Source organism: Ursus arctos, unplaced genomic scaffold (assembly GCF_023065955.2).
Source record: "Ursus arctos isolate Adak ecotype North America unplaced genomic scaffold, UrsArc2.0 scaffold_6, whole genome shotgun sequence".
In the NCBI taxonomy this organism is placed as follows: domain Eukaryota; kingdom Metazoa; phylum Chordata; class Mammalia; order Carnivora; family Ursidae; genus Ursus; species Ursus arctos.
Genome location: NW_026623078.1, coordinates 52,643,620 through 52,664,259, shown reverse-complemented (window position 1 = coordinate 52,664,259; position 20,640 = coordinate 52,643,620). Strand labels below are relative to the sequence as shown.

At 42.3% G+C, this 20,640-nt stretch overlaps 1 protein-coding gene and 1 long non-coding RNA gene across 7 annotated transcripts in view; one reads left to right on the top strand and one right to left on the bottom strand.

The window, feature by feature from the left end:
- GRHL2 (grainyhead like transcription factor 2) overlaps nt 1-1,001 on the bottom strand; it is a 156,236-nt gene extending 155,235 nt beyond the window's left edge. Inside the window, exon 1 of one of the 3 annotated variants that reach the window (XM_057308103.1) lies at nt 765-1,001. Coding sequence is in view for 2 of the 3 variants with exons in the window: in XM_026495617.4 (XP_026351402.1) it covers nt 562-581 (20 nt within the window). In the remaining variant the exon portion in view is untranslated. Of the gene's footprint in view, nt 1-561 lie in introns of all 3 variants that reach the window. The other 2 variants (XM_026495617.4, XM_057308102.1) reach the window with 2 other exon arrangements.
- LOC130542953 (uncharacterized) lies at nt 400-20,477 on the top strand. 4 transcript variants are annotated; one of them, XR_008957884.1, is made up of 5 exons: nt 400-703; nt 3,632-3,696; nt 5,718-5,891; nt 15,091-15,301; nt 16,242-20,477. It is a non-coding gene; the product is annotated as an uncharacterized LOC130542953 (long non-coding RNA). The 4 variants fall into 4 exon arrangements; XR_008957886.1 differs by lacking the exon at nt 15,091-15,301; XR_008957887.1 differs by lacking the exon at nt 3,632-3,696 and having other exon boundaries at nt 401-901.
- Nucleotides 20,478-20,640: the final 163 nt, after the last annotated feature.

Sequence of the window (20,640 nt, the reverse complement as noted above, 5' to 3'; positions counted from 1 at the left end):
ACACACGCACTCTCCTGCCCCAGTACGGGAAGATGGCCGTTTCTGCTCCAGGATAAAGGCTCTTTGTTGCGCTCACACAAAAGCAGCCAAGACCCGCTCGTCTCGCAGGCCCTTTGCACGAATCGAAGGAACTCAGGTGAATTTTCAAATGGCCTTAGAAGCCTGAAGCGGTGGGAGCAACTAAAGAGAGGGAGAATAGCAGGCCTCCCGCCCTCATCTACCAAAACCTCTGTCAATATGCAAGTATTCGCCCTGGGAGACGGGAGCTGAGATCATTCTCAAGGGAGGAAGGAAAGAGGAAAACCTACTTTTACTATCAAGGCCCAAAGGGGGTATTAAACATTCACATTTTTGTAGGGCTTCTCCCCTTAACCAGGGTAGAAACATAATCTGGAAAAGTCTGGATACACCAAAAAGAAAAAGAAAAAAAAGAAAGAAAAAAAAAAAAAACCAATAGCAACTTAAAAAAAAAAAAAACACACCAAAAACAAAAACATAACAAACCAGTTGCCATCAGCCCAAAGTGGTAGTAGCAGCAGCCGGCGCGTGTGATCCACTTACTTGTCCGACTCTTGTGACATGTTTGATCCAATGAACTCGCTCCCCTTTTCCTGGAGCCTCAGCCTCTGGTGAAACTGGACTTTCAAGTCTGTGCAGGTGAAGGTGTGTGAGAGCGCCCGAGATGGCAGAACAAGAGCTACAGGTAATTCTGCTTTTCCGTCCCCCCTCACCACTCTCGCTCGCTCGCCCGCTCGCGCCCTCACCTAGCCGGAAAGGTGGGATAAGGGGGGGCCCCTCACATGGGGCCCGAGCTCGGAGGCGGCCGGGCGGCGCGGAGTCCTCCTGGATCGTGGTAATGGGCAGCCACAGAGCAGAAAGTGGCGGACTTGGGCGGCCACAGGTAACTTTCTCGCAAGGAGCTGAATTCTTTCACTAAAGGATACAAGCCCGAGGGACGAGCTGCGCGGTGATTGGCTGCGAGGCTCCCTCAGGTGAGCTGCCATTGGCAGAGGCGCGCTCAGGTAAGGCCCTTCTCCAAGTGCAGGTAACTCACTCCGTAGTTTACCTGAGTGGAGCGGCGGCACGCTTGCAGCTCTGCGCCTGCCCGTGGGAGCTGAGGGTCAGTGCTAGGAGTAGACTTCACGCCACGCTCTCGTTCTTCCCGGAGGCCAGCCGGGGGGGGGGGGGGCAGGGAAAAAAAGCAACACTTGCAACCACTAGGGATTGTGGGTCAAACGGAAGGCCTAAGGAGAGCTGAACTCAGGTACCCCAAGCCAACCGGAATCAAATGCGCGGCACGGGCGCACGGCTTTGAATACCCACTTTAAGAGGACTTTTGACATTGTCAGAAGAGTGAGGGACTGAAGTTTACTTTGTGCTCAGAGGGGGGGAAACACAAAGATTGCCGAGTCTGTTGTGTAATTGCATTTTTAACATTCTTATCCAGAGCAAACACTTTTCGTGTCCCGATGTGTAAAAGATATCAGGTAGATTACCGATTTTCACATAGATGACCATCCCTTCATGAGCTGGGCAGATGGAGAGTGGGGTGGTTTTGATGGGGTGAGAAGATTTGGGGTGAATAGAAGCTAAGAATGCCCAGGCCTGTCTCTTCTGTCTCAACCCTAGCCTGGGATTCCAGAGCTACAAACAACCTCTGAATCCCTTCTACAAACCTGTTGTCATTTGACGTTTCCAGGCAGGCATCAACATTTACATTGTAATTCAATAGAAGCAGCGACTACAAAGGTGCTTTATCCTTTCAGCTTAATATGGTTGCTATGGAAACAATTCAGGATGAAACTGACTTATTTGGGGTTCTGTGTCTCCTGGTTGGGAACAACACAAATTACCAAAGGTTTAATTTATAACCCCTTGTTCCTAAAGAATATTGGCGAAAGTTCTGACAGGAGTCTAGTCCATACATATGAATCGTAGAACTAAGGAGGGCTGGAAGGTATATCATATTTTATTTCAAGTTAATACTACGTTTATTTCAAGTTATTACTATCATTGAGATGATACCCAACTTCTCTTTTAATCTTTATGGGTCAGATGTTTCCTGAAAATTACGTTATGAGACAAGGTTTGGTTGTTCCATGTTTCACGCTCAGCAAATGAATTCAAAAATTTTATTCTTAACTTTTTAAGCACAGTTTAAGCACGCACTTTTTAAAGATAATATTTTAAGACAATACAATACCCACCTTTTCTCTACCTTCTTAATCTCCTTTCTAGAGGCATCCACATTCCACTTTTAGCCATCTCTTCTGTCATTGACCTCCTCATTTCTTCTTCTTATTCCTCTTCTTTGTATAAAGATTTTATTTTTAAGTAATCTGTACACCCAAGTTGGGTCTTGAACTCATGACCCAGAGATCAAGAGTTGCATGCTCTTCAGACTGAGCCAGCCAGGCACCCTGACCTCCCCATTTCTAAAAGATTTGTACTGCTATCTTTTGATTTATCCATTTCAATGCTGTGGTTCGACCACCTGTTGACTTAGATAAGGATTTAGCTCTTTCAAATCCCAAACAGTCTCTCCTTCCACCATTCTTCCAACATAGCTCTTTCCCAGTATAAGGGTAGTAAGTAGCTGCTGACTGCAAATACCAGTGACAACAGAGCCAACTAGTGTACTGTGGTTGTTTTCTTTCTTACAAAACCTTTAATCTGTTTACTTAGTTATGCACCTATCCTAATATTTTTTTCTACAACATATCTATCTAATGACTATCAAATTTATTTTCCAAATGATCAAACAATCCCATTCCCCCCCCCCCCCCTGCTGGAAACATCCCTCCAAAAGTCCACTGTCCTCCTGTTCCAAAGGAGATGCCTTTCTCCAGGACCTGCTGCTCACTTGTCATAGTGGGACATTCATTCATCTCCAGAGCAAGAACCCCATTGCTTTGTCCTGTGCCTTTTTTCTTGGTTTACTGTTTCATTTTTCATGGCACGTGTTCCAGTAACAACCCAAGAAAGGGTACAGAAGACAAAACTTGAAATGGCTTTATTCACCCCTTACTTTTGATGGAAAGTTTGACCCAGGGTAGGATTCTAAGTTGAAATCTTTCATTGAAAAGTTGATAAAAATTGCTTTTTTATCTTCTAATATTCAGTGTTTCTATTTAGAATTCCAATGCCATCCCGGCTCCCGTTTCTTTGTGACCTGGAATTTTTCTTTCTAGAAACTTGAAGAATAGTCCCTTTATTTCTAATATTATGAAATGTCATAATTATGCTCCTTAGTGCTTCAGTGTTCTAAAATTTCACCAGGTCGAAGCCTTCCATCAAAGACCTGCAAACCTGTGACTCTCCATTCATACTTAAGAACGAGATCATAAAACCCCACCAGCAACTTTATGTATAAAGGCGGGAAGGAGTAGGCTTGCTGTAGGGTGACCAGGTGGAGGCTCTTCCTTCCATGGGGTCTTCTTTTCTTTTGGGCTCTTCAGCTTCTCAGGAGAAATATCTGCAATCTCTTGCCTGAGGGGGCATTCACCTGGCTGCCAATATTCTGGAAGCAGTTCAGGGGAAGGGGTCCAGGTGAGTCATTGCTTACTATTTTTCATAATTTTTCATATTCTTTTTTTATTTTCAATTTTTCATATTCTTTTCTTTCCTGTAGGTGCCTTATTCCTGCCTTTCTTTGTGCCTGGCATGCAAGTCTCTCTGCTGTTTCTCCAGCTGGAGGTAATCACCTGGCTGCAAGAAATGGGACAGGGGACCTGAAGATCTAACAACTTCAAATGCCCACATTCACTCAGGCCTCTGCCCCTCACCTCTTCTCCACTTCTGGGATCTTGGGGCCTCTCATCAGCATCACCTTCTGATGATCTCTAGACCCAGAGCACTCTGAAGCTTGGTAGCATATCAGGCTCTTTCTGTATTGACCTCTAGGATGACATTAGAGTGTAGCTTTTGCTGTTGTGTTAAGACAGTTTCTTCTGTTCCATCCACCCCATCTTGCAGACTTGTGTTGAAATACATGTTTTGCAGATGATCCTTCCTTCATGCCCTTTGTTCCTGTGTATTTATCTTTTATGTTCTTTTACTGCCCTTTTTAGGAAACAATGAAGATAAACAAGTGTGAGTCAATCTGTCATCTTTAATTTGCAGCCATTTAAAAAATTACCCAGGGACACCTGGGTGGCTCAGTTGGTTAAGCGTCTGCCTTTGGCTCAGGTCATGATCCCTTGGTCCTGGGATGGAGCTCCTCCTGCTCGCTCCTTGCTCAGCGGGGAACCTGCTTCTCCCTCTGCCTCCCGCTCCCCCTGCTTGTGCCCTCTCTCTCTCTCTGACAAATAAATAAACTCTTCAAAAAAAAAAAAAAACTTTGTAAATAAAAAAATTATGCAAAAGCTTTTATCAGATTTGTCGGTCCCAAATTTTTTGGTGCAACCAAACCAGCATTTATGGCCAAACCTTTCTTTTTATTGGTCAGTGATGGTCAGGGTTTCTTTCTTCTTCTCCAACATTATTCCATTCTCAACCTAGTGATTGTTTATATAATGGTTGACCACTGTCTTTAATTGGAGCAATTAGCACATCAAAAAAATGAGCCTGGAATTTGCTACAGTATAATTCATCATGGACTTAAAAGTTTCCACAGAGTTTAGGGTTCACTTGAGGTGGCAGCAACAAAGTAAATTTTCAGATAAAAAGCTAGTCATAAAAAAGTATTGTTTTTAAACTAAATTATTTCATTTATAAGATTAAAGTTGTAGTTAAATTCACAGGCAAGAAAAATAGAATTGTTTATTTTTATTATCATTTTAGTAGTAATCTTTAGCATCTATTATGTTGGCTCATTACATTTTCCTAAAATAAAAAGTTCAGTATTTGATACTAAATTGTTGTTTTATTATGGCGAATCTTTAATTTCTTATTTTTAAAGATTTTATTTATTTGAAAGAGAGAAAGAGACAGCAGGAGCAGGGGGATGGGCAGGGAGAGGGGGCAGGGGAAGGAGCAGGGCGAGAGGGAGCAGGACAGGGACAAGGACACTCGCTGCTGAGGAAGGAGCTCCTTGCATCTCCATCCCAGGACCCTGAGGTCATGACCTAAGCCAAAGTCAGACGCTTAACCGCTTAACGGACTGGGCCACCCAGGTGCCCCTATGGTGACTCTTTTATAGTGAGACTTTGGAAGAAGGAGTCCAATTCTGTGGCATCTGGGCAGAAATCTCAAGCTTTAAAGGGTTACAGTTTAGTGAAACAAGTCTGGCTGCTGCCTGTTTGCCCACTAAGTTATCACACACAGGCCACTACAGCATGACTGTCATTGAATCTACTGCAGAGCCAGAGTGTTTTGCACTATAAAAACAGCAACTTGTTTGATTGCCTCTTATCCCCAAGAAGAAACCTCAGGAAGAATGAAATGTACCCGGATTTCTGAATTTGAAATCAGCATAAAAATTTATAACTTAACCGACTGAGCATTAAAGAGCTGTTTCCGTGCAGTTTGGGGCCACTTCTGTTTTTCATAGTCGCATGGATAGGTGTATTTGCATGGACATTTACTGATTCCGCAAAGGCTCTTGAACTAGTGGTGTGGAATTCAGCTAGCAGTCAGCTGAGATTTGCATATTTCCTTCAGGAAAGCAAATGTTTCTGTTTCTTGGGCTGGCCATCAATAACTCTTTAGTAAAAAACCTGGTCCTGTTAAAACAGGGTGCATTGAACACATGTGTTTATCTCTACTTCTCCCTGCAGTCCCACTGATGGAAGAATAAGAGCGGAGATGAGAAGGTTGAGGATGACAGCAAAATCTGGGGAGCGGAAAGTGACTAAAGGAAGAAGAAGACACTTGGCTGAGCTGAGAAAGATAAAACTGAGCCTCTGTAGGCTCTGAGGATCAAGCCCAGTTCACCTGCAGAACTAATAAAGGTAGAGTGATCAAGCTTCCAGGAGCCATTGAAGGTGGGAGTGAGTGGTAGGGCTGAAACCCAAGGATTGATTCAAAATCTGGATACAAAACTATTAGGCCCCTAGGTCCCCATCCCCAGCAGCATAATCAAGCTCCCGTCTATATTGGTTTGCTAGGGCTGCCGTAAGAAAGTTCCACAGACTGTGTGGTTTAAACAACAGAAATTTATTTTCTCATAGATTTGGAGGCTAGAAGGCCAAGATTCAAGATTCAAGTCCAAGATTGGGCAGGGTTAGTTTCATTCTAAAGTGTCCCTCCTTGGCTTGTGAGTGGCCATCTTGCCTGTGTCCTCAAATAGTCTTTGCACTGTGAATGCACATCTGTGTCCTAATCTCGTTTTTTTTTTTTTTTTTTTTTAAGATTTTATTTTTAAGTTGTCTCTACACTCAGTGTGGGGCTGGAACTCACAACCCCAAGATCAAGAATCACATGTTCCACCAACTGAGCCAGCCAGGCACCCCCCAATCTCCTTTTCTTATAAGGACACTTGTCATATTGGAATAGGACCCAGCCATATGACTTCATTTTATCTTAATTGCCTCTTTAAAAGTCCTGTGTCCCAATACAGTCACATTCTGAGGCACTGGGTGAGTACAACTTCAACATATGAATTTAGGGGAGACACAGCTCAACCCAAAACCCCATCCCTCCTCCATGCAGAAAGAGACAGAAGTATCAGATGGAACCGGGCAAATTTCAGGCTAGAGTACATTAACCATCAAGAGTGAGGCATTGAGGGATGCCTGGGTGGCTCAGTCAGTTAAGTGTTTGTCTTCGGCTCAGGCCATGATCCCAGGGTCCTGGGATCGAATCCCAGATTGGGCTCCTTGCTCAGTGGGGAGCCTGCTTCTCCCTCTGCCTGCCACTCCCCCTGCTTGTGCTCTCTTTCTCTCTCTCTGACAAATAAATAAATAAAATCTTAAAAAGAAAAAGAAAAAAAGAGTGAGGCACAGGACCTAATAGCAAGGACAGTAAGCAATAGTCCGTATACTCATCAGGGAGACACCATCTATTAGCTCTCTTCACCCAGCTTAGTGAATGCAGAGCCAAACTTTTATCACCACCCACGCCTCCCCCCAACAGTCCTGTCCTCACACAGGGAACCCCTAATAAGCTTTTTGTGCCACACTCTTCAGTATAAATAAGAGACCAGGGATCACCACACATTTGAGAGAAGCCTCCAAAACGAAGTATAAAGACCAGAGCAAAAATGTAATTAAGAGAGTGATTATGAGGTAAACAACACAGGGATGGGATAAAGATCATAGAAGTAATATATCAGAAGGTGTCACAGTCATGAAACGAGAACAGCGTACTATTTAAAAACAATAAAATAATCATCAGAGAACCAAAATGAATTTGCGGACATTAAAATATAAAAGCTGAAATAAAACGATTTATCATATCCTTGAAGATAGAATCTAAGAAACTTCCTGGAAAGTAGAATAAAAAGACAGCAAAATAGGCAATACGAGAGAAAAGATAAGAAAATTGCAGGATCAGTCAGGAAGGCCTAATATGTGACTAACAAGTGTTTCGAAAAGGAAGAATGGAGAAAATGTTGGGGAGAAAAATTTTAAAGGAAAGACAAAATACTGCTTTTGAGAACTCAAGCATTATGAGTCTTCTGATTGACCTAACCATGTAGTGCTCAGTACAGTGGATTCTAAATGACGTAAATTGAAGCAATTATGATTAAATTTCTGGGCTGACCTTTCCAGAGAGTAAAAATAAAACGAAATGAACAGAGAAACTGCTCAGACACAAAGGCTCAAGGATCAGAATACGTTAGCTCTCTCAACGACATTGCCAGCTTGAAGCTCTTTAAGCCATACCTTCGAATACTGAATTCTATGTCTAGACAAGTTATCAATAAAGTGTGAAGGGCAGAATAAAATTCAGTTCCAGGAATGCAGAGTCTCAGAGTGCCTCTCATGCATTCTTTCTCAGAAAGATTTTGGACAATGTGCTCCATTAGAAATTAGGAGAACAAGGCAGAACCAAGAAAGAGACAGTCTTTAAGACTCAGAAAACAGGGGAGCCAACAGAAGAGGCAGTTTGAGGGAGGTCAGAATGGTGGCCTTGTAACAGGCTCAGAGAGCAGTGAAACTCTTTCAACAGAGGTCTCTGGGTGGTGGTAGGGGGTGGAATCCAACGATTACATTTAACATTGTGGAAAGCTATATTGAGAAATTCTTTGAGGGTGTGGAAAGTCTTAGCAATAGGTACAGAGAAAACTAAGTACATAGTTAGCATTCAGTAGCTCCAGGAGGAAAGAAATTATACAAGAGTGGAAATACTATCCTACTAATCTTAGTACCTACTTGGTTTGATAGCAAATGATATTCATACGGTCATAATAATGGAATTACGGAATGATAATTTAGTAAAACTGGTGATAAAACTCAATCAGGAAGGTGGAAGGAGGAAGATAGTGGTGTGTGGGGGGGAGGAGGAAGTGGAAGGTTGTGACAGAGAGTGATGTCATCACCACTATAACAGAAAGTCAATAGTTGTTGCCTAAACCTCATAAATCAGAAACTAGAAACATAAATATTGAGTCAGGAATGCTTTGAGCTGAGAGGAATATCAAGGCTGATTAACAGTGGTTTAGAAATATAAAATTTCGTTTTCTTCACTTTAAAAAAAAAAGATCTGAGAGCAGCTGCTTGCTTCAGCTCTGGTGCTCAGTTTCAGCATCTCTGAGATTCTCTGGGCCTTCTTCTTGTGGATACAGATGATCCCTTTAACTTTAGCCATTATGTCTATGTTAAGGCAGTAAGAAGGAGAAAGAGATGGTGTGAGCCTCAGTGATGCCATGTATCAGGAAAGCAATTCTAGCACTGACATTAGAAGCTGCCAGATGCCTCCTGTCCTTGGCCAAAACTGAGTCACACAGTCGCCCCTCTCTGCAAGAGTGGCTGAAAAAATGGGTATCTAGCTTTCCCAAACTCTAAGGGGGAGGCAGGCAAGAAAGAAAAAAAATACAAATGTATTCTGGGTCAGCCAATCAGCATATTATTTAGAAATACGGAAGTAAATGCTAGAATTTTAAAAAGAAAACTCATAAAAATAGATTGCTTCTTAAGAGTGGGATTGGACAGTGGGGTGGAGTGAGGCATGGACTGCTATTTTTCAATAGCATTAATCAACGTTATATTCTATTTTATTACTTAATGTAATTATTTGACTTTTTAAAACCATGGATATCGTCTTATACCCATATATATCTTATACATACATGTCTACATGTTTATACAATTTTGATCAAAATAAATTTTAAAAATGAAAATGCAAACTGCAAATCATGTTCCCTCTTGCCCAGGGTCTTTGAATTTACTACACTATCTCCCTAAACTTTGGCTCTCCTTTCTAACTAGCTTCTAACTTCCCCTCAGATCAGTGCTTCCTCATCTCATCCTCAAGCTAATCTCTCTGGCTTTCTCAGATTAGGGATGGTTATATTGGGAAGATATGTTTCTCCATTATTTATCAATGTAGTAACATGCTCCTCTTCTTGAAAACACTTATCACAGTTGTAATTTCACATTTACTTGAGTGGTGTTCGGTCATTGGCCATTCCCCTCTGCTAGACTCTAAGCTCTGGGAGGACAGAGATTATGCCTGTTATAGGCTCATCATTGTTTCCCCAGAACTCAACATCTTACCTAGCACTTAGTTAATACGTGATGAATCAATAAATGACAGATCCTCTGAATCATGTGCATCCTTCCCATTCTACAGCTATTCCATGGTCAGTCAAGGGACTTTGATTGAGGGAAACATCAAACTGAGTACTTTCATCAGCAATGTTGAATAAATAAGTGAATTCCAGGAGTGTATATGGAGTACCTTCTGTATTCTGGGTGCTAACCTGGATTCCTCATTTAAGTTTCAATAGTACCCTGTGAGTTAGGTAATGATAATAGTTAAGAATGCTTTCGACAGCAAGTCAAAGAGAAGCCAGCTAGCAGGGGCTGTTTACCCAAGGCTGGTTAATTGATCTCACATGACAACAAGTTAGGATGAACAGGGGGAGGCAATTGCTGACATTAGATTGGCAACTCCATTAACTCAGAGGTCTGGGTCAGTGTCTTTGTGCTTGTCTATCTCTTAAGTAAAGAGTATCATATCTTTACACGACCAAACTTAAAAGCAGGAAAAAGATAGACAGGGCACTCGCTTCAGGCATGAAAATCTTTCCCAGAATCCCCCATCAAACTTCCTCTTATATCTCATTGGCCAGCACTGGGTCACATGACCAGTATAGCTCAGGAGCGGGATCCACCTTCCATGATGTCAAGAAATCTCCACTCAACATTTGAACAAATAAGGGTTATCTTAGCAAGAAGGAAATGGGAGACTGGCCTTTGGTTAAAAAGAAAAACAAACAAATCAACAGGTACCACAGTACTGTTAACTTCATAATACAGATGATAAATTTGATCTTCATTTTAGGGGCACCTGGGTGGCTCAGTCGGTTAAGCGTTTGCCTTCCACTCTGGTCTTGATCCCAGGGTCCTGGGATTCAGCCCCCAGCAAGCTCCCCGCTCAGCGGGGGGCCTGCTTCTCCTCTCCTTCTGCCTGCCACTCTGCCGGCTTGTGCTCTCTCTGTCAAATAAATAAATAAAATCTTTAAAAAGAAAACAAACTGACCTTCATTTTGGATAATCTAAGTAGCAGATCTGGGATTCAAATCTAGACCTACCTTTCTCCAAAGCCTATGCCATGCCACTTCCTAGCCTTGAATATGAACTTCTTCCTATATCAAAATGGGGTAGATTTAGTCAGAAATGACTTCATAGAAGAAAAATACTTTAGGCAAGGTTTTGAAGGAAATAACACAAGTTGAAATAACACAAGTTAAAATAACACAAGGAGAAAATGAGAGGGTAGTTGTTGGGTATTATATTAATACCACCCTTTTCACTCACTTTCGTATAAAAATGCATTTCATGTATCCTGCTGATCATCAGAGCATCTCTCCCTATTTGGGGAATGATTATTGCTTTGATGGTCTAAAGGAACTATAAATAAATTGAAAAGAGATGACATTTACCCAAGGGAAAATGCCAAAATGAGAACCCAGAGACCATGGCTGGGGCTACAGCAGAACAGAATGTTCTCTCTGAGATTTTTAATGAGGCATGCTCACTGTTGATGCTTCAACATACTCTTGAAAATGTCTGAACCTGGAAAAACATATTCAAAAACCTAATATCATGAGACTGTCCCTTCCCTGTTTGAAAACCTTCAGCAATTCCTCAGTACACATAGGGCAATCTAATCTAATCTAATCTATGAATTGAGACCTACCCCAATCTAACTCCAATTGCCTGAACCCAGCCGCACTGGTCTTCTGCTAAGGAAACCCAAGTTGACTGTGGTCTGATGTGAGATCTGCAGGGCTACAGACTGGAGGGAACTCTCCTTGTCCAAGGCTTGGGACTCCAAAATCACAAGTTTGAGCAGAGTCACAGACCAGGAATGAAAATCAGAAGGTGAAGCAAAAATGCCAGAAGGGTATTTGGAGGAAACTAAAGTAAGTGGGCCAAAAGATGATATTAAAACTAGGCCATGGATCTAGGATATCAAGCCAAGACATATGCATGAGTAAAAGCCAGTTGGGAGCACTGAGAGTTGGACAGTAAAAAATCTGCAAGTGTCTGTAGCATTTGCTTGATGGGAATGATTTACTTTTATTATCTGCCCTGATCTTGATAAAGCTCCCTCTATCCTCGGCATCATATGATCTCGATTCTTCCTGGGTGGCTCTGGCAGAAGCGTACTGTGGAGATAGTAGGTAGATCTCTTTGGCACATACTGGTCCATGCCCTTCTCAGTATCCTAGGTTTTGGAGAAAGCCAGAGCACAGTATAGTTTTCATTGTACTTCTTCCATCTACACTTGCAGAGGTTCAGGCAGAGATGTGCATGAAGAGAAGACGAGGAGATGACTAAGTCTAGATGGTCCAGCCCAGCAGGAAGGGGATGGTCATGGGCTCTTGCACTGGAGGCAGAAACCATATGAAGGAGGGTTTCTGAGGCCATGACTAGTCCCCATGTAGTAGTTTCCATGTTAGAAGAGGGCAGATTTGCCAGGAAGAGAACTCTATAGTGTTGCCCGATTCTGATGTTCTCTCTAATTCTTAGGGCCAGTTGTCACATATCATCAGGAAATTTCTTGAAAATCTCTGACTGGCCTATAACTCCTGTGGAATATTAGATGTTAGAGGTGCACTAGGGTCTTGCTTCATAAAGTGTAGCCACAGATCAGTAATATTGGACTAACCTGAGGGCTTATGAGGAATACAGTCTTAGGCCTCCTGAACTGAATCTATATTATAACAAGATTCATGTGCACATTGATATTTATGGAGCACTTATCTAGAGCATGGAGATACAGCCATGAGTGGAAACCATATATTCTGGGGGTTCAGGGCAAAGAAGTACAGTGACCTTTGAACATCACATAGATGAGGGGTGCTGAACCCCTGTGCAGTCAAAAATTCACGTATAACTTTTGACTCCCCCCAAAACTTAACGACTTAGAGCCTGCTGTTGGCCAGAAGCCCTACCAATAACATAAACACCTATTTTGTATGTTGCATGTATTATATACTGTATTCTTACAATAAATGAAGCTAGAGAAAAGAAAATGTTATTAAGAAAATTTTAAGGAGAGTTAATACATTTACAGTACTATACTGTATTTATCCAAAAAAATCTGCATAAGATAGACATGTGTAGTTCAAACCTGTGTTGTTCAAGGGTCAACTGTATAATGGATCGCTGTAAGTAAATTGTAACCAGTGGGCCAGGTCTGTTGTTGTAGCAAAGATTCCTCTTTAAAACTCACTTGGGATTATCAATGGATGAAACTAATATGATGAATGGTTAATGGGAAACTTTAGAATGAGCTGTTAGGTGGTCACCACCTAAACCCATTGATCAGTCTTAGCATCACCAAGAGTAGAACAGCCAGACCCTGCGGGCCTTCTGAGGTACAGCACCACAGTCTGTGGTACCACTTTTGAGGTGTTATTGCCTAAAAATGAAGCCAAATCTTACCAAGCCTTGGGAAATAAGGAAGATAGAGAAACAAATTTAAGGACATCCCAAGAAGCCAATTAGACAAATCTAGACTATTGGGGAGCCAATAGGAAGCAGACTTACTTACTGCAACAAGTCAAGGACATGAAAAAAAAGTTATAGGGTGGGGAGGGGAGGAATCTGCATTAAAGTAGATTTCAAGGATGGATGACTAAATGTAATTTGTGGACCTGGTTTGGATCTTGATTTAGACAACTAACAGTTCAGAAATGTTTGGGGAAATATGTAGAGATGCAATGACACGATATCTGAAATTTACTTTAAAATAATTCAACAAAAGGAAGAAAAAGAAAAGCTAAAGCAAATGTGGCAGAATCTTTCATATTTATTGAATTTAGGTGAATGAGTCTAAGAGCATTCATTGTACTATTTCTCTACTTGCCATGTGAATTTAATTTTTTATAAGCAAAAATTTTGTTTAAAAAGCAACAAAATCCGAAACTCAATTTCCATATCTGCCTAGCTGCAGTGCTGCGGGGAAGGGAGTGGATGGGTGGAGGTGGGTATGGAAGGCTTTAAACAAGGCTTTCAAGAGCCAGAATATGTGGAACCAGCTGAGGTCTTCATGCTTCATTGGCCCCTGAGTGGGTGAGAGCTATGGAAGTCCGTGTGTGTGTGTGTGTGTGTGTGTGTGTGTACGTGTGTGCGTGCACACACATGTGTGCACATGCATTGGGGTGGACACTCAATTTCAAAAGATGATATTTAAGCAAAATGCTACAACTCTTTACTGGGAGCCAGTGAGGACAGAGCTAAGATGAAGTTCCTAAGGACCAGGTTTGCAGCAGGGAACTCCTTTCCCAAAATACCAGGTGATACCCAAACCAAGAAAGAAAAGGGAGCAGAAAGAATCTGAATGAGAAAACAGGTTTCCCCAAAGCCAGGTAGGTCCTCAGAAACAAAGGAACCTCATGAATTCTCAGGAGAAAGTTCATGGTCCAGCCCTGGAGAGACGGAGCACGTAAGACTTGGGGAAAATAAAGCCAGCCCATGGAGAATCATGTATTGCTTATCCCAGCTCTATGGACCAAGAGAGAAAGGACATCAACTTAACTTTTTTCAGTCTCACCTTCTCACAGTCCCCTTCATCGACTCCGCTTCAGGCAAACTGCTGTGCACACTGTGTCTTAAGTACTCACTGAATTTTCCATGGGTATTTAAAGCAGTTTAACTTAAGTACCTCAAGACTGTCAGTGTAGGGGCACCTGGATGGCTCAAGCAGCAGAGCACGAAGCTCTCCATCTTGGGGTTGTGAGTTCAAGCCCCACATTCGGCATAGAAGCATAGAGATTCCTTAAAAATAAATAAATTAATTTAAAAAAAAGATTGTCAGTGTAGGAATAAAAAGAGAAGAAGGTAGAAGAAAGGTTTTTGCTCTTCATTCTAAGGCTTTTAAAGAAATAGGCTTCTTAGGCTTCCACCAGAATCATACATAGTCCAGAAGGAAGGATCCCCAGAAATTACCCTGGCATCGTAGATTTAATCTTGCTTTTTTTCTCATTCTGTCAGTTGCTGCTACGTATTTTCTGTAGCAATGGTGTGCTCAAAGTCAGAGCTGCCTGTAATTTTATGGAGTGTAAGGCATTAATTATTAGATAATTCTCTGCTTTAAAAATGCCTTTGACATTTCAACAGAAGCAAATCATAAAAAGTACAATTTTAGGACTTCCGTTTGTATTTTTGAATATGTAAGCATTTTTAAATGAAACAATGATATATTCATTATCTATTGCTATGTAACAATCTATTTGCTGTTGCATGTCAAAATACAGCAGCCCAAAACAACAAACATTATCTCACTTGGTTTCTGAAAGTTTGGAACCCAGGAGCAGGTGTACTGGGTGGTTCTGGCTCAAGGTCTCTCATGAGGTTGTGGTCAAGCCATTAGCTGGGTCTGCAGTCATCTGAAGGCTGGAGGATCTCTTTCCAAATTCTTTCACATGGTTGTGCCATGGACTGTTGGATGGAGGGCTCAGTTACTTGCCATGTGACTCTCTCCACAAGGATATCTGAGTATCATCTATTAATGACATCTGGTTTCCCGTAGAACAAGTGACAGAGAAAGAGAGAAGGAAACAGAAGCATCAGCATCTAGATTTTATAACCTCATTTCGGAAGTGGCATACTATTCCTTCTGCTGTCTTCTGTTGGTCACGCAAACCCATCTGGATGCGATGTGGGAGAGAACGAAACCAGGATATGAATATGAGGAGGTGGAGATCATTGGAGCCCTCTGAGACGCTGCCTTCCATATATGGGTAATTTTTAAAGCTTAGGGAAAAATAAACAAACAAACTTGAAAAGCAAATGGGCAGAATAGACCCACATGTCTTCATTTATGACAAATCTCTATGCAGTGTAGTAGGGACAGGATGGGCTTTTTAATAAATGAATCCGGGCCAATAAGATATCTAAATTAAGGAAGGAACTTGACCCCTACTTCACACAAAACAAGTTAATTCCAGTTGAATTGTAATTTTAAATGTTAAAAGTAAAACAATAAGCCTTCTAGAAGATAACAAAGAAAAATAATTTCATGACCTTGGAGCAGACCAGAAGAAAAAGAAGAGAAAAGAAAAAGAGAAAGGAAAGAGTGAAAGAGAAAAAGAAAGATGTGTATAAATCCATAAGAAAAAGACAATCCGATGGGAAATGAACCAATAAACTTGAACAAGCAATTCCAAAAAGTGAATATTCAAGTAATCAATAAACATAAAAAATATACTTAAAAACTTGCTTTTAATAATTTATTAAAACAAAGGCTTGTAAAAGTTTTATACATGTGTGAAGACACTGTGTAATATGTAGTTGTGCAGGCATCTTCGCAGAAAATCGAATCAGGTTTTTTTTTTTCAAAGATTTATTTATTTGACAGAGAGAGAGCACAAGCAGGGGGGAAGCAGACTCCCCACAGAGCAGGGAGCCTGATGCGGGGCTCCATCCCAGGACCCTGGGATCATGACCTGAGCTGAAGGCAGATGCTGAGCCCACTGAGCCACCCAGGCACCCCTCAAATCAGTTTTACAGGAGAGCTTAGAATGTTCTATATGTCTCTTATAAAAAGTAGCTTTCATTCTGGATTCTGTAATGATTAGATTTTCTCCACAATCATTGAAATCCTTTTTTGTTTTTGTTGGCTTTTATATATTACCTCAGACATGTTCCCTTTCTGATTTGACTGTGTCTTTCTTGTTTCAGATGTTGGCTGTGTCCCCCAGTTGGTAGGAATTCACCAAGTATCCACCAGTCTACAGAATCAGAACAGAGACTAAACTTCTCTAGTTGAAAAAATAGAATGGGCAGATTCAGAGGGAAAGAAAAGCTAAGGGAAGGAAAGTCTGAGAGTGGAATTTGCCAGCTTGGAATCTGGGAGACAGCGTTGGTGAGTCACCCGGTACCCGGGTTGCCCCAGGGGCAAAATGCAAAATGGATCCTTAGCCAGGATCAGCTCCCCATCCCTACGCCCTCTGTTCCCTGCCCCAGGCATCTCAGCCCTGTGAAAGGAAGGCAGCCCTTCCCGAAGAGGGGCCCCAATCCTGGCCCCCGCAGATTTCAGGACATAGATCGCTTTCAGTGTCCATCCAGGTTAGAAACTTCTTACTGTCTCTGATAATAGGCAAACTGGCAGCCCTTGGGGGATTAGGGAGGATTCTGACAAGAAATGTATATTGCTGTGTTTATTACATACTGAATGACTATCTAAAGAACACAAATTAGTAATTGTCATAAAAACCCATAACTAGAACTAAGATAAATGAGACCATACAGGATGAAAACATTGCCAAACCGAGAAAGAGGATACACATTTCAAGAGTTTGTTGTAACATGTGTATAAAGTCAATGAAGTTGCTGCAGAATGCAGTTATGAATTTGACGTCAGGATGTTTAAACCTTTCACAGATGTGAGTTTGTGGAAGTATTTATTGAATGTACCAAAATATATCTGTTCTAACCAGCGATTGGGAATAACTGGAACTCAGCATGTGCAAAACAGGACTGGAAAAATGAGAGGAATGGTTTGTTGGGGTTGCCAAAGAAGCCTCCAGTAAATTGCACTTTTTCCCCCCCACCTAAGTTCTAAACAAGGTGAGAGACAAAATAAAGATTAGAGATGGAGGCCAGGGACGCCTGGGTGGCTCAGACCCCTTTGGCTGGGGTCATGATCCCTGCCCAGCGGGGAGTCTGCTTCTCCCTCTCTCTCTGCCTGCTGCTCCCCCCGCTTGTGCTCTCTCTCTCTGTCAAATAAATAAATAAGATCTTTTAAAAAAATATAAAATCATCAGTGGTGCGTTCTATTGATGAGCGCGCAGGCACGCATAGTACCCTCTAGATAGGTCTATTAATGATGGCAATGAAAATTTAGATGGGGTCAAAGAATTCTTAGTCACGGCAACTGTCACAGGAGAAGAATTGGTTTTACATCCTGTGCTTTCTCAGCTTACATTGGTAAAATTCATTGTGTGACCTCTGATGGTGTCCCTGTCGAAGGGCAGTGTGAATGTCAGACTTGCTCCAAATCTTAGTCTGTGGTGGGCATATGTTCTCTGTTCATGGAACATACAAATGGAGGCTATTGAACTACAGTAGAACACAGCGACGAAAGCATAATATGCCAGGATTGGAGAATCGAATTTTACCAGTATCTTGGGAGTAGTTACCCTAAATATAAAAACAGGAACCTACATTTGTACATAGTTGTTTTCCATTATGAAACAGAACTCAGCTAATCTCACCAAGGATTCCGTGGAGTGGCACAATGTGAAATACGAGACCTCCGGTAGCATTCAGGAATGTAAGGGAAGGTGAATGTTCTGTGGTTCTAATGAAAGAGGAATGAAATGCTCCTGCCTACTATGTACAGGCAGCCTTGTAGAGTCTCTCTCACCCCTAGAGAATGTCATTCTATAGGTTGGGTTCCCGCAGCACTTGGAATTCATGCTTGTATTAGTTAGGACTCTGAGTTGCAAGGATTTGAGCTGGTTATGCAAGTGGGAATACATTATTAGAATCCAGGGGGCTCACAGAATCCAAAGACATATGTGCAGATAGGTCTCAAAAAGGAGCTGTGACCCACAGCTATGTGGTCACAGAGCCCAGAGCACCCTCTCACTGCCTCTCCTCTTGGTTTCTCTCTGAGGTCCCGCCATTCTTCTTTCTTGGCAAACTACCTTTCTATGCTGCTTATCCATTCAGGGGGCAGAAGATGGCTTCCATTCCACTCAAACTTTTATGGTTGACCTACATGGATGAAACTCACTCTTTCAACCTTTCTCTCAGCCCTTCTCTCTTTCTCTCTCCTTCCCTCCCACCCCTCTTGCTTCTTCCTCATTCTACATTCCTAGGAGAAAAATATGATTGGTCAAATTAGATCAGGTGTTCGCCTTATGGCAGTCAGGATCATGCAGGAGAAATAGCTGCCACTCCCCACACCAACCCTGCCACCACCAGCTTAGAAGGACTGGGCTCGTAATCCAATAGGTGTCTTCTAAAACGTGGTGTGGTGAGTTTGTGGGATTCTTCTGACCACACACACACACACACACACACACACACACCACAGCTTCATAGCAAAACATTGAATCTTACTCCCCTTTCTACCTTCTGTTCCTAGCTCAGTGGCATAGATGATAGTGAAAGGAATACATGTAGTAAACTGAATGTGTATTTGTTATATGACTGACTGTAAAAACATACAGACCCTGCTTCCAGGGCAAAACACACACATGAGTACATGTGTACACACACATGCCTACACACATGCATGCATGTGTGCGTGTGCACACAGACTGAATGAGTTATGTCCCTCAACATTCAATCAGAAGAAATTAGTTCTGGATACTTCAGCCAGAAACAGATTTCAGGGGAAACATATGGATAACTGACAGAATCAAGGGGAAATCCAAATACTCACACAAAGGAGGGACAGGAACTGGGGCTGCTCTCAGGTTCCGAGTCAGCAGGAATGAATTGATGGTTTCCTCAAGATGCTGGCACACCATTTTCTGCCCCTTAGCTCAAGATTCAGATCCCAGAGAGAAGACATCTAATTGGCCTAGCTCTGGCCAAATGGCCTCCTGCCTACTCACCCCAGCACCATGACTGATAGACCCAGCAAATGACATCCACTGGGACAAGGGCAAAGGTCCCTACAGCAATATTGGGAAGAGGGATACAGTCCCAACAGACAAAGCCAACAGAGGTCACTGCAAGAGCCTGTTGCACTAGCAAGGCAGTTATGCCTCTGGTGAGGTGCAAATGGAAAATGAGCTGGCTATTCATTTTGCTTGCCAAAAAGTCTCTTGGAGGCCTCCTCCTGCCTTGGCACCTAGCTGGGACTTCATTCAGGAATGGCACCTGATTATGCTTCCTGTTATCCAATATTCTTAAATAGAGTAGATCTGGAAAGGGGTCTGGACCAATATAGCATTGGTTGAGTTTGACTCATCCCTAAACATTTTGGGGCACCTTCTAAATCATGAAAACCAAAAAGAAAAGCAATGAGCGGAAGAAGAGCGTCCTTTCCCCGGGGCAGCAAGGGAAAACTTGAGCTGGTATTTAGCTAAAGCTTTAGTTAATTTAAACTGTGATTAAGGTGTTGGATTTTGTCAAATGCTCTTTCTGCATCTATTGGTATGCTCATATGATTTTTCTTCTTTAGCCTGTTGGTACGATGGGTTGATGTTAATTGCTTTTTGAATGTTTTATTAGCCTCGAATACCTAGAATAAATCCCACCTGGTTGTGGTATACGAAAACAAAGAAATGAATAAACAAACTGTTACTCAACTGAAGGATTGGGAGTAAATCCTCAAAAGTGTATGAAACTAGCAGATGCCCTTGAGAGTCTCTCCAGTCTTCTAGATTTGGCGTTTTCCAGCCAGGAGATTTTATCTCAAAGGCTGGGAAGCTGAAGTCCACACAGTATTAATTTCCAGATCCTGGATTATTGGACCGAAGTGACTGGCCTGCACTATACAATGACGCATGTGGTTGCCTCAGCCACCGTGTGCCCGTCCTGTTCACGGCTGTTCTAGAACATGGAATGCAGTGCCTGAGAAGAGCTCCATCTCAATTTGAAATCAGACCCCTTCCAGGCAACTTGAGTGCGGAATCCCTTTTATTTAAAAAAAATCTTGCCACAGAACACCTGGGTGGCTCAGTTGGTTAAGCATCTGACTCTTGATTTTGGCTCAGGTCATGATCTCAGGGTTGTGAGATTGAGCCCCGCGCTGGGCTCTGTGCTGGGCATGGAGCCTGCTTAAGATTCTCGCTCCAGGGGCGCCTGGGTGGCACAGCGGTTAAGCGTCTGCCTTCGGCTCAGGGCGTGATCCCGGCGTTGTGGGTTCGAGCCCCACATCAGGCTCCTCCGCTATGAGCCTGCTTCTTCCTCTCCTACTCCCCCTGCTTGTGTTCCCTCTCTCGCTGGCTGTCTCTATCTCTGTCACATAAATAAATAAAATCTTTAAAAAAAAAAAAAAAAAAAAGATTCTCGCTCCCTCTCTCCGTCTGCACCCCCACCCTGTCTCTTTCTCTCTAAAAAAAATAAAAATAAAAAAATAAATCTTGCCTCTGTGGAGTCTTTCCAAAACATTCAATTT